This window comes from Pyrgilauda ruficollis, unplaced genomic scaffold (assembly GCF_017590135.1).
Source record: "Pyrgilauda ruficollis isolate IOZ18807 unplaced genomic scaffold, ASM1759013v1 scaffold37, whole genome shotgun sequence".
Lineage (NCBI taxonomy): Eukaryota > Metazoa > Chordata > Aves > Passeriformes > Passeridae > Pyrgilauda > Pyrgilauda ruficollis.
The window spans coordinates 15,033,237-15,046,249 of record NW_024525156.1 but is presented as its reverse complement, the minus strand read 5'-3'; the positions used below and the strand labels follow the sequence as shown (position 1 = coordinate 15,046,249).

The 13,013-nt window shown below is 37.2% G+C and overlaps 1 protein-coding gene across 2 annotated transcripts in view; it reads right to left on the bottom strand.

Annotated features, from left to right (window-relative positions):
* The window catches only part of LOC121358047 (cadherin-6), a 98,669-nt gene that overhangs the window by 4,536 nt on the left and 81,120 nt on the right, over positions 1-13,013 (bottom strand). For both annotated transcript variants that reach the window (XM_041475905.1, XM_041475906.1), the window contains 4 exons: positions 11,390-11,643; positions 5,496-5,632; positions 932-1,053; positions 11-128 (listed from right to left, as the gene is read on the bottom strand). In XM_041475905.1, the coding sequence (XP_041331839.1) occupies positions 11-128; positions 932-1,053; positions 5,496-5,632; positions 11,390-11,643 (631 nt within the window). The remainder of the gene's footprint in view (positions 1-10; positions 129-931; positions 1,054-5,495; positions 5,633-11,389; positions 11,644-13,013) is intronic.

Here is a 13,013-nt window from a genome sequence, read left to right as displayed (position 1 = left end):
AGAAATTCACCTCTGTTGTCCTGTAGTGTAAAGTTTGAGCTGCTGGCTGCCTCAGGAGCTAAGGAGAATGAAAACTGATGTCCATTGTAAGAGTCATCTTTATCAACAGCACTTAATGTTTGTATCAGCTGAAACAATAAGAACAAAATTATCCCCTAAGTCAGTGAACTTTATATTTATTTACGTGCTCTAAAATAAAACTGTAAAAGCAATCTTTTGTATTAATTTTTTTTTCTTCTGCTTCAAGGCAGATGATATTGCTATGGTGAGCTCAAGAAAAGTCATCCACATGCTGCTGACGCTGTTTGGGGTCACCATATTATTATATCCTATACCATAAGGGAGTGACATAATGAATTTCAAAGCTGGCAGGAAAATCATGTTGATTTCACCAGAAGGCCTGGGTTAATGCCACTGCAGATGGGTAGGAAACCTTTGCATGTGACAAGGCATAGAGATGAAAGGTGAGACAGTCCAAGCTGAATTTATATTTATCTACCCAAATCTCATGTCACAGAAATTGTTTGGCTGAATCTTCCAAATCACCTACAACTTCGAACTACTTCACAATAGGAGTGGTAGACTGAGAGCTATCTAGCAGGATATAGTTGTATCACAGACAGGACCTGTAACATTTACAGACAAGAAATTGTTTTTGAAGGAGACAGTGGAGGTGCCTGAATAAAGCAAAGGATGAAAGAATGAAAATAAGTCAGGGGTAACAAGGTGCAGTACAGAAAATAACATTCAAAAGCATACCATCATGTCAGCTGGAAGAATACTGAGTGAAATCAGATACTGTGCAGCCACTGTTTAATTTTGCAATTAAGTTTGATGCAATGCAAAGTACATTGCTTGATGAGGTAATGCAAGAGTAGCAGCAAAACTCATTTAATTTGGAATATTTTCTTAGTACGAGCAGGCAACACACCTGTTCTGCCTTTGCGTTTTCACAGACGAAGGTCTCGTAAAACATGGCAAACTCTGGAGCGTTGTCATTTACATCCAAGACCTTAATGAACACGGGGACACGGCTGCTTTGTTTTGGGTTGTCTGAAATGACAAAACCAGAATGGAGATTTTATTTAGCCCAGTTGCTGACTCAGTGCAGTGGAAGAAAAGGAAGACTTGGTGGCTCAATTCCTCTCACTCAGAGCACTTCACTTACATTCTGTTGATTTCTGGTGGGTGTGTTATGGGATGAATGTAGTAGCATTACTCTAATTCTGTGTAAACTACAGAATTATGATGGAGTAGGAGTCCAGGATTTATAAATTCCTTTGATCATTCCAAGTGTGATTATGAATGTATGTGTGATAAATATAATACTGGAACTAAATTAAATCTATTAGCCTGACTGATACTGTCTAGTGGCAGGGAAGTATCTAGAACATATTCTCTTCCTTAGCTCTCTAACAGGAAGAGTCATGAGGATGAGATTTAGTAGTTTTTTCTCCTCCACTTGTTAAATACAATACTCTGTGCCCTACAAATCTTGTGGCACAGTTCCTTAAGCTACCATGATTATCATTATTTTGTAAAAATAGTAACAGCAGGCTGTGATCACAGATGCTTTCTAACCTGTTGTGAATTGTTTTGTCTGATGTTCTAGAGTAAATATTGAAGCGTATCAGCTGCAAAACATAAACTCTATATAGAACATGCAGATCCCCCTATGTAAATAAACTTTTTTTAACCTATAAGGACTGCATAGTACCAAGAGACTGAAATTGACAAAGATATTCCTGAGCACAGAATATTAGTGAAAATACTGTCATCTTTCTGGATAAAAATAAAAACATCTGGAAGCATACCATACTGTACAGACCATTCCTTTTCCTGCTGGGAGGAGACGGCTTTAGTCAAAATGATACAGAGAATAAGGAAGAAAAGCAGTGGCAGTGACCTTGCCCAGAGCCATGCATGGTGAAATAAGCAAAATTCTGAGGCAAAAAGTCACACCCTAACAACCACTGACTCCTAAAATGGACAAGATCTGGTCCCAAAGAAATTTGTCAGCACTAATTGAAACAAATTCAAGATTTGCCATTGATCTGTCTCCTTTGTGCTGCATATCACAAAATATCCACCCAGGATTATGTGGGTATGGAAATGTGAGAGAGAGAAATATGAGAAAAAGAGTGTGATTGAGATAATTTCTTTTAAAATAAATACCTTGCCATCTCCTACATAAGGGTTCACACTGAGCTTCCTATGTTAATCTCCTACCCACGTTCATATGGTTTATCAATGCATTTTAACCTATCATTCAAGTGAAAAAAGAGTGCAATAAAATATAGCAGATCTAAGACTCTATATTCTTCTACAAGCATTCATTATAGTAGCTTGCTGGTTTTGTTATTATATTTATTCATTATAGCAGCTTCTATTTATTCATTATAGTAGCTTGTTGACTTTAATAAAAGTCCTATTAATGTGTTTATCATCCTTTCACAAATGTGAAATTGGCATTGCTTATTTGTATTACGGAGCTCAGTCATTTGGACAAAATATTGTGCTTTAAGGCTCCACAGTCCCATTGAAGTTGATATGATTCCATTAGGCATAAACCTCTTTCTAATATCAGCCATTGGGCTAAATTCATTCGATGTATAAAATAACAGTTTATGTATAACATGGAGTGAGCTGAATTCTTTGCTAAAATACATCAATAAAAGAGTTGAATTTTTATAACAGGCAGAAATCAAAGACATTCATTTGAAGTCACAGGACTATTGGCAAGACTATGTTGTAGGGCATACTTTTCAAGCAAATACATTCAAATATATTGACAAACATGTTTCTTCTTCTCTAAAGAAGAAGAATTGTTTTCTTTCCTGCTTTTTAAACCTAAACCTACATATTTTCATTTTACTTCTAGGTGCTTAAGGTTCTCACAATTTAAAATCTTACTATAATAAACAGAAGCTTGATATAAACTCTAGGCTCTGTGAACATAGGCCTCTTCTCTGATTTAATGGAAATCAATATACATCTTCAAGTCTTTTTTTTTTTGATATTTTGTGTCATCATCTGTCAAATTATTTGTGCAAATTAATTCACGTAGGTTCATTTGTTAGCATTATTCCTTAATTACTGCTGGGCTCTATCTCCATAGACTCAACAAACTGCTTAAATCTATTTCTTTGTATAAGGATATGTTTTCTGCTGAGCCAGCAATAAAACTCTTACAGAGGTGTTTTATTTCCAGAATACAGCCTGATAGTCCTGCCAATGTTTGACTTACCCATAAGTGTTAAGTAGGAAATATTTAAAAACACTCTGGGAGCTGTCTTTGGTAAATCAGCTGTAATTCTGCAGCTGTGACTCACTAGCCCTGTGTCCCCTGTTTCAATGCCAGTTTGCTGTCTGGCTGTGGCAGATGTACTGACCCAGGGTTTCACCAACTATTTATGTGCAGCAGTCACAGCGTGATTGATTCTCTGGGCTGCTGAGCAATTGCAGCTCATACCGGTGAAAAAGAAGAACATTTAGAACTGGAGCAATCTACACTTACTGACAATTCTAGACAAAGGCAAAACAACTTCTGTATTTTTTTTTAACTGTAAAATCAAATCAAGAGCAGTCATCACTGAAAGGTGTTTCTCTTTATGACTTTCTAATTATTTTTTTCCTATATCAAAGGGAGAACCCACCCATTTGAAAGCATATCGTGCCTGTAACCCGACTAGATATTTTTTTAGATTACTTCAGTGAAATATACTTGGAGCTTGATGAGATAATGTCACTGCGAGTAATAAGTGATTCTGTGGAATTTAGTGGAATGGGACTTTAAGTAGCCTTGCTAGAAATTTCTGGGTTTGCCAGGAACAATAACCAGTGGTACTTTCCAGTCTAGTCTCTTGAGACTAAAATTAGTGATGTGTCCTGGATCAGAAAAGCACATTTCAACCAAAAAAAAAAAAAAAATTGCCTTTGGAAGACATATACCCTAGTTATTCCAAATTTTGTCTAGGCTTAGTAAAGCACACCCTGGGAAGCAGGTTTGTTGCAGCCTGAAAGAATTCAGACTGAAGAGGAATGGTAATTAAGACAGAAGCCTGTGTCAGACACGAGGTTAAGCTGAGAAGGTTTGGGCAGTAGAAGGTCTGTGAGTACTCTTCTTACTCTTAAGAGAGTAAGCAAGAAGCCAAATGAGTACTTCCTATAGATGCTAAGCTGGTTTTTGAAATAACTGCATGTTATTTCAGCCCAGCTGGGGTCAATGCAAGTGTTCTTGCTATTGTCAATGTTAAATGTTCTTGCTATTCTTTCCTTTTCAGGCATTTATTTTTGCCTTCTGCTCTACCCAGGAGCTGCCTATAGTGTACAATTTTTGACCCTAGAACCCACCTTCAAGACCTTAACAGAAACACAGCCACATGACTAACATTTAGTGTTTGGTGTGCTGAAATCCCATACCTAGCATTAAAAGGTGCAAACTTTCAGGAGAGGGAGAAAATTATTAACGTCTTGTCATTCCTATAGGCTCATACCAACTCCTCCTTCATAAAACCCCATCTGCTTGCCTCAGTAACATTGTTTTACATTGGTTGTCAGTTTTAAACAAGCCTTACACAATGAAGAAAGTTGAGTCAAGTAATTTTGAGCTTTTTACACTCTTCTCACTGTTAAGCAGGTAATCAAGCCATATACACATACAAAAAATGAAAGTAGAGCTTACATTGTCTCAGAAAAATCAAAAGCTTTTTGCCCTCTGAGTTGCAGAGAGACATGGTGACAGTCACAGAACTGGTGTTTATATTAAACTTATCCACTTATTCCATCATAAACATAGGCACTGTGACTCTGCAAAAGCAAATAGAATTGCATTCCCTGATATTCGAGCATGTGATGTACTTATAGATAATGTATTAAAACAAAATGGATTGTTTATTAAGGCCATCTCGAACATATGTCCTTATCTTAGACCCCTGGCATTTCGACCTCTAAAATCAGCATGTCTAGTGTTATCACAAGATTACTGCTTTTAACAATCCTAAACTAAGTGACAGACTGATTTGTAGCTGCGGCTTGTAATTTCAAAAGATGCATACAAAGGAAAAACGAAGATGCATAAAACTGACTAAGATCTGGGCACCCAGCTCAGCCCAGCCATTTTAGCCTTATTTGAAAACATCCAGTCTGAATGAGCCTGAATTCAGGCAAGGAATGCAGTTTGGCTTTAAATCACCTGTTTTGCTGTATACCAGTTTCAGAATTCAATGACCACGTTCAAAAATTTAAAGTGGCTATAACTGATCAGAGAACACAGAACTGCCACCTGTTCTCCCCGCTACGTTACCTCCTCATGAACTGTGTCCCTAATAAACACAAAACTGCAGACGACCTCTTGCAGAGTTACTGCTTCTTCATTAGTATTGAGTGGGCTATCCATAAACCTGACATGTGCCCAGCTGCGCTTTTCCACACACTCAGCTAGAAGGCTAAATTCATTACATCAGGGACAGGAGTCATATTTAGGTTTAACTTACTGATCTCTGCTGCTATTACTGTAATGTTGTGCCACAGCAGTGTTTCCCGGTCAAGGGGTTTTGAAGTGAATATCGAACCATTTCCTGAATTGATGTTGAATACTCTATCCATATCAGTGTGGCGATCTACAGAGTACCTGCAAATACAGAGACAGGGGTTAGAGGAATGCTTTCTTTTTAATGTCTGTGTTCTAAAACAATTTTCTAAGACTAGACATCAAACAGCTAGTAAATGGGGTTTCCTTTTGTTTTCAGCACAGGCTTCAGAGTCTTTATGTAGTCACACAAAGAGCTAGTTCTGAGCTACTGGATAATGACACATTGGAGGTTTGATTTAGAAGGTGGAGTATTGTCACTGAATAAATGAATTGCTGCAGAATTTACATACCTCTGAGAATCATCAAAGCTTTGCTTTTAGTGAAAAATGTGAAGTCTGTGTCCTGAAAGATACGAAGTTTATTTTAAGGCTGAGTTGGATTTTCCTTTATAAAACCCTCTTTTTATGGATTGATATCTCAACTGTTCTGAATAATTTCTGATACAAAATGTGACAGCTGGGGTGCATTTGTACTTTTCTCTTCTCAGCATTTAAAAAGGTTGCCCTCCCAAACCAAGTCAGTACAGAACAAAGATTCATTGTTCCACATATCACAAAAAGGTTTGTTGTAACTCATTAAAACTAACATTCTCAGCCCTGCTTGGTGGTATCTATATGTGAAAAGGAATGCTAACAAGCTCTGGATGAGCTCAGAGTCTAAATACAGATTCAAATTTTCAATCTGATCTTTTGCTTTTTCAGCTGAACTAAATCCAAGTTTAAAAGCAGAACTCTCCAATTCCCGGGAGAGAGCGCTACCACCTTGATCCAAATGCTGTGACTTGGTTTCATCTCTCCTGAAGGGAAAATTCTTGCATAAAATATGGAGGTTTTTGACAGAAATATGTCTCTGATGTTGCCAAAGCAAGAATGCAATTGCATTATTCTGCTCTTGTTTCCAGTCCAACTGTGTGCTCATGTACAACGCAGGACAGATCCTTCGGAAGCCCAGTGTGCTCCCTTGGTCTCCTTGCACACCACGTTGACGGAGACAAGGCAGCCACTGCTGTCCCTTGTGTCCACACAAGGGTAAAGACAACAGCTGAGCTGGTAAGCAGTCAGACGAAAACTGGGCCAGGAGAATGGCTGGCAGAGTTCACTGCCACCACAGAATTCAGGGGAATGCAGAGGCTGAAGAAAAATTTCTCTCCCCTCCTCTGCCCTAGAAGCAGCTGCCAGACACGTCCTTCATTCTGCACAGATTTCCTAGTGCTTGTGCAGTGTCTCTTAAATTCTGAGAAACACCTTACATGAAAGAAGGAAGGAATAGAAGAAACTAGTTGAAAAGTGGTCCTGCCAAAATTTTAAAATGAACTAACTGGTTAATTATCTTGTAACTTTTTTCTTTGCAAATAAAATGTGGGATATAATGCCTATAGCAAATTAGACTTATTAGGTCTTATTCCAAAATAAGAATTTAAGTGAAGCCTACCTTTCTAAACAAAACAATGGCAAGAATTAATTATTTGCACTAAACTGTTTTTCTTTTTCAGTGGTAATTCCTAGGGAAGCACCCAAATGACATTCAGGTACTAGCACAAAAAGCTAACAATTTTGGTAGGACTTCCATGGGCAAACTTTGCTAATTCTTTAGGAGTTCAGATTTAGTTCTCATTCATTGCTGTCACTTCACTGACAGTACTGCAATTTTGGCTGCAGGAAGTCAGCTGTGGTGTCACTAACTTAGTTCCTTTATGTAGCATTGTGACAGTACCATCAGCTTGAAAAATGCTGCTTTGTCTAAATCTAAACAGCACATGTGAAATTGTTGACTTGGCTGAAATGTTCAATGGGAATAAGTTTATACAAACTGGTCTGACTCTTTTATATTTTGACTAAGTATTTGATATGGTAAACATTTCATTTTAACTTTCATTCATTCTGGCTTTTATATGATATTATGTTGGTATCTTGTGAATTCAATTATTTTCAGATATTCTGTAGCTCATTTCCACACCTTTCAGCTGAAATACTTTGGTATTTCCATTTTGCAGTTTAATCTAGATTCTGTATTCTTCTTTGAAATGAAATATCAAGATTTTCCACAGTTTAGCTGTTCCAGCTAACTGTAATACTATGTTTCAAACTCTTATTCAGCAAGACATTTAAATAAGCAACTAGCTTTAGGCATGAGCTGTCTGTTCATTGGGGGTTTTTGCTTCAATTTTACTTTCACTCCATCTTCCTATTTTGAATGCACTTGAAATATCTTACTGTCTTAGCACATTTTAATGCCTCAGTATATTGCAATCATTATCTTTGAAAGACTTCCCAAATTCAATCTGTGGTACAGTATCTGGAAGAAAAAAAACCAGTTCTGGACTTTTTCTAAGATTATCAGGGCTGTAACACTGAGGGCTTCTCCTTCTTCAAGATATTTAGGATTTTAAAGTACAAGTATTTGTAAAGCCATATGTATATTCGGTCATTTGTAAAGTTGAAACTCAAACTCATAAAAAAACCCAGCAGAGACAGTTTCTTAATGGAATGTGAATTTTATTTCTTCATATCCCAAAGAAAATACATACAAGGTCAGTGCATTTAAAGTATATTCCAATTATACCATTAAATCTCCTCTAGAAGGATGATTTTAATAAGCTAGACCGTCACTTCTGTTTCTCAGTTTGCATAATCCAGTCTCTTTTGATCAAGGATTTTTAATTATGTTGAATTGGTGCTGATTCTGACTTCTGGATCACAACCTAGTAAGAATTAAGTAGACAACATCAAACTAATTTTTACATTTATTTAATGAAATTACGGGTGCGTATTTGTCAGACTTCAGGACTTCATCTCTTTCAAGCTCTGAGGAATTGACAAGCTAGGAAGTTAAAAAGTATCCATGTAGACTCCAGTCGCTCCTTGTAAGTAACAGGAAGAAGGGAAGGGTAAAAGAGAGAATCCAACACATGCAAATATGTTGTCAGTAAAATACACAAACAAAATTTAGCCTTACATTTGTTTGCAGATCATTCTCATCTGGGGTACTTTAGTAAATCAAATCACAGCAGGAAGACAGTTCCAGTGACTGATGAACTTCATTATGCCTCTGAGGAGTTACTATAGCAAAAAAACTCAGCTAGCAATTTAAAAAGATCTGATGCACAATACAGCAGTGCCAGTTTCAGCATTGTTTTTTTATCAGTATGCAGAGGTTCATATTATTTATGTGTAGATCAAACACAAGTAGAATGCAAAATTTTTTTATAACACCTCTGGACTGTAGATGCTACTTGGGAGTATCTTAATGTTACTACACTGGGACACATATTCAAATACAGCCAAACATGTACTGGTGTATTTTTGTATTTTCTCAATGTCATATCAGGGAAAACTTAGAAGACTTAGACTGATGCAATTTAGCTCTGCCTATACACAGGTCACAAATGGTTCTGCAGCCTTACAACAAGGGCAGATATCCGCTTCATATTTTGCTATTTCTTCATTGTCTTCTGATGCTCAGCAGCTTGCTGTCTAATGCAACCACAAGTCAGGAAGATTTGTGGGTCAGGAAGGAATGTGTGTGTGAATTTTTCATAATGCATTTTCATAATGATATTGTGAAGGTTTCCTTTAATGGAAGATCAAAGGGGCTTTCATCTAACAGAGTTAGGGCTCAGTTTGTTTAAGAAGAGAAATCTTCACTCGAGTAGAGGAGAAAATGGAAGGTTTTCATTGTAATATCAAGTGTCTAAAGATTTTATTTTTAACTGTCAAGAAAAATTGACAAGCAAGTGACAAGTCATATATATACTGTCTAATTGCATCTTCCCCAAAGCTCAGAGTGAAAATCAGATGTAGCATCTCTATTGCATGATAGAAAAAAAAAAAAATTACCCTGTCAAAAAGATGCAGACTCAACCCATGCCCCTAAATTCTAGCAGATACCCAAGATATTAGCACCACAAAATTACATTTATTGCAAGTTAACATCTCTCAGGCTACTGCTCTCTGCTGATTTCCTTTCTCTCTTACTGATTTTCATGTTTTTCTTGCTATGTTTATTTCTATTACTCTAATATGATTAATTACTCTTTCTGATTTTTAGTTTTCTTCTCCTTGCACTTGGCTGTTGCATGTTATTAAGGTAAAAAGTAGACAAGCTTTCTGCTGCACTGCATCAGTTTTGACACTTCTGCTAAATTTTGCTCAATAACTATCTGATACTAAAATATGCAAAGTACTTCTACGGTATTAAAGAAGTGCCCTTTGAAAGTTAGGTAAGTTTTAGCACACACATTCAATTAACAGCAAAGAGCCGGTAGGCAGTGCTCAACAATGAACAGCATAGTCCCTATCCACTGTAAATCACTTATAATTAGGAGCTGGTGCTGGTGTGAAATGCAAATGGCTGTAGTTATCACCACAGGGAAGGAGGGAAGCACTCCCCTTACTCTCCAGTGCCATTAGATATAAAAAAGCAGGTTCCTGTGAAGACTGCAAGGGGTCTGGGTGTCACCCCAACCAATTTTTCATCTTCATGCTAGCATGCCCATGCCCATGAAAAAGTCCTACAGAAGATGTTCATTCTGTCCTGGGGCTTCACCAAAGTCAGCAAAACATTATGCTGCTCTTTAAGTGACTATGCTCTGCTGGCCCAGAATGCCAGAGAATGGCTGCATGTCATGATAGAAATTTAAGAAAACTTTAAGTAAAGTTAGAAGGCTTAGTCTTGAAGAAGAATTCATGTAGAGGGCATGCTACACAAACTGAAGATAGTTTCTGCCAGAAACATTTTAGATTTAGCTTGTTCATCTAGGAAATTAACATTAAAATATTTACTGCTCTCACAAGATAAGCTAAGAGCTTAAAACTTACTCATTACTGTAAGAAATCTTGATGAAAGATAATTGTTTGCACAAGTGTAAAGTATTGATGGGCTAGATTTTTATTAAACCTGCACTGTTCTGTTTTGATCAAAGGCTACTATTGAATTTCCAAGGTGCCCAACTCAGAAACCTGCTGAAAATTGACCTGGATTTAATATTGCTGCACTTTTCGATTCCTCCTCTTGCTGCCTTGTCAGTAGAAATGAACTTTAATTAAAGAACACAAATATTTAAAAGTTCTTTAATACTCTATCCAGTATGACTTAAGTACTCCAGTATTCACTGAAACAATACACAATTCACAAAAAAAGAAGACAGTTATAGCTACTCCAACCTTAACATTTTCTCCACTTCCTCTAAGAACAGTTTATTGATTCTTGGCAAGTTTAATTTATGAAGCTCATGAGACCGAGCTTACTTGTCTTACAAACCTTGCACTGATACAGGTGAGATCAGAGCCTGGGTGTGCACATGAGCTGATTTTGAGGCATTTCTACTTGTGATTTAGAAAAGATGAATGTGGCCTCTGTTAGGCAGGTCTGGACAGAAGAAGAAAAGGCTGGTGAATCATCCCTCTGTCATATAGCCAAGAGGATGCACTGTGCTGCACTGGAAAATGTTAAAGGATGTGGAAGGAAAGGATGTTAAAGGGATGTGGAAGGAAAACACTAAGATTTTCTCAGTGGCCTTTTTGCCGTCAATTTTTTCACAGTAGAAATAACCACATACATTAGTTACTAAAGAGATTAGGATATAATTCAAGATGCAAAGGCCATGCAAACACATTCACACATACCTAAATATGTTCAAGTGTGAGAGATCATTTACCATGTACAATACTCCATATTCAAGCATGCCCTACAATTCACATTGTTACAAGTGAGGATTTTTTTGTATGTGCTGACATGATAAAAGCAAAATCAAGGCTGTAAAAAATTTACAGGCAAGCTGAAGTAGTATATGCTTACTTGACAGGATTCTTGGCAGCATCTGGATCCTGAGCAGTTACTGTTCCTATTACACTGTTTAACGGAACATCTTCTTTGACTTCCATTATGTATGCTGGTCTGCTGAACATGGGGGGTTCATCTACATCCTCCACCTGAATTCTGACTGTAGCTGAGTCCTTGAATGGCCCCAAGTACAGGAAACGAGGGTCCACATGAGTGTTGGTAGCTTCCACTTTGAGAATATACAAGTTTTTGCTTTCAAAATCCAGTGCCTGGGGAAAAAAAAAAAAGTTTAGGAAGTCTGTGGAGATTGCTGGAGTTCTCAGGTTCTCAGCCAGATTAGCAGGATGAATGGTGGGAAGTCATGGAGAGGCCTGTGCTAGATAATGGGAGCCTGAACTGGAATTGAAATGCCAACAGAAAGGAGAAAGGGCTATGGGCCCAGATAATACATTAGGAAGAAAACCATTTTTTTCAAGGAATTCTATGCCTGGAACTCCTAAACACCAAGCAGTTTTCTCATACAGCTTTAACTCTTCATGCTGGTTATTCTGTCGTTTTTTGGCATTTTGATGATTTATTATCTATTTCCTGTCCTTAGGTATCACATACTAAAGGAGGGAAGATTTCCTAGGTGTTGCTTGTTTAGATGCTGGCATTCCATCACAGAAATGAAACACAGTGGCACCTAGTGTCTGGATCTCCAGGACCACTCACAAAGCCAAACATGATTTTATGATAGGCTAAGACTACAGCACACACCCTTAAAACTACAAAGAAACAGCTTTTAGAGACTCTTTGTTACTAATTGGAGAAATGTGGGGACAGAGTAGTCACCCCATTTTTCCATTACATTGTAGAAAATTCACAGCTTCTGTCAGCAACAGACAGAAATACAAACAGAGTTAGACTGATATCATAATCAGACCCTGGAAGGCATCTCCTAAAAAAACAAGTAATGACAGGTGTCGTACTGATATCAACAAGCAAGTGCATGTTTGGAAAATCTACACAATGTCTATCTAGTGATGACTGAACTTGAGTTGATGAAGGATGATATCTGTAACCTTATCAAGTTTGCCTGATAACCCACTGTGAACAATATTTCTCAAACCTTTTCTGACAACCAATGTGCAACCTAGTAGATGATGTCCACTGTGATCTCGCAAGGCACTGATTTTTTTTTAAAGCAAAAGCATGCTGATAGATATATTACATTTTTACAAAATGTGAGTCAAAAGAAATTTATCTATGTACTTTAATATATTACAGCTGCAGAATCAACAGCCTTTTATAAGGAAAAATAGGCAATGTGATGCTAATTATTTCTGTTGTCTTAACACAGTATCTTCTACTAAGTGAGCAAAACCTGTAAGCATCATAGAGGGAAAATCACAGTTGGATGGTGAAGCTTCCTTTAGTTTTTCTGTGAGTATATTCAGGCTGCAGAATTTTTTCTCAGTTGCACCCCACGCTTTAGGTAATTTACTCTCTCAGGTCCTCCAAAGTTTGTGCATTGGTTTAGTAAAGAAGGTATAAGAGGAAGGATACCAATTGCTTGCATAAAATAAACTTTACTAAATGTAGAGATTCCCAAAAGATAGAATTCAAATTAACAAAACATACATGTTGCACTAAAAGG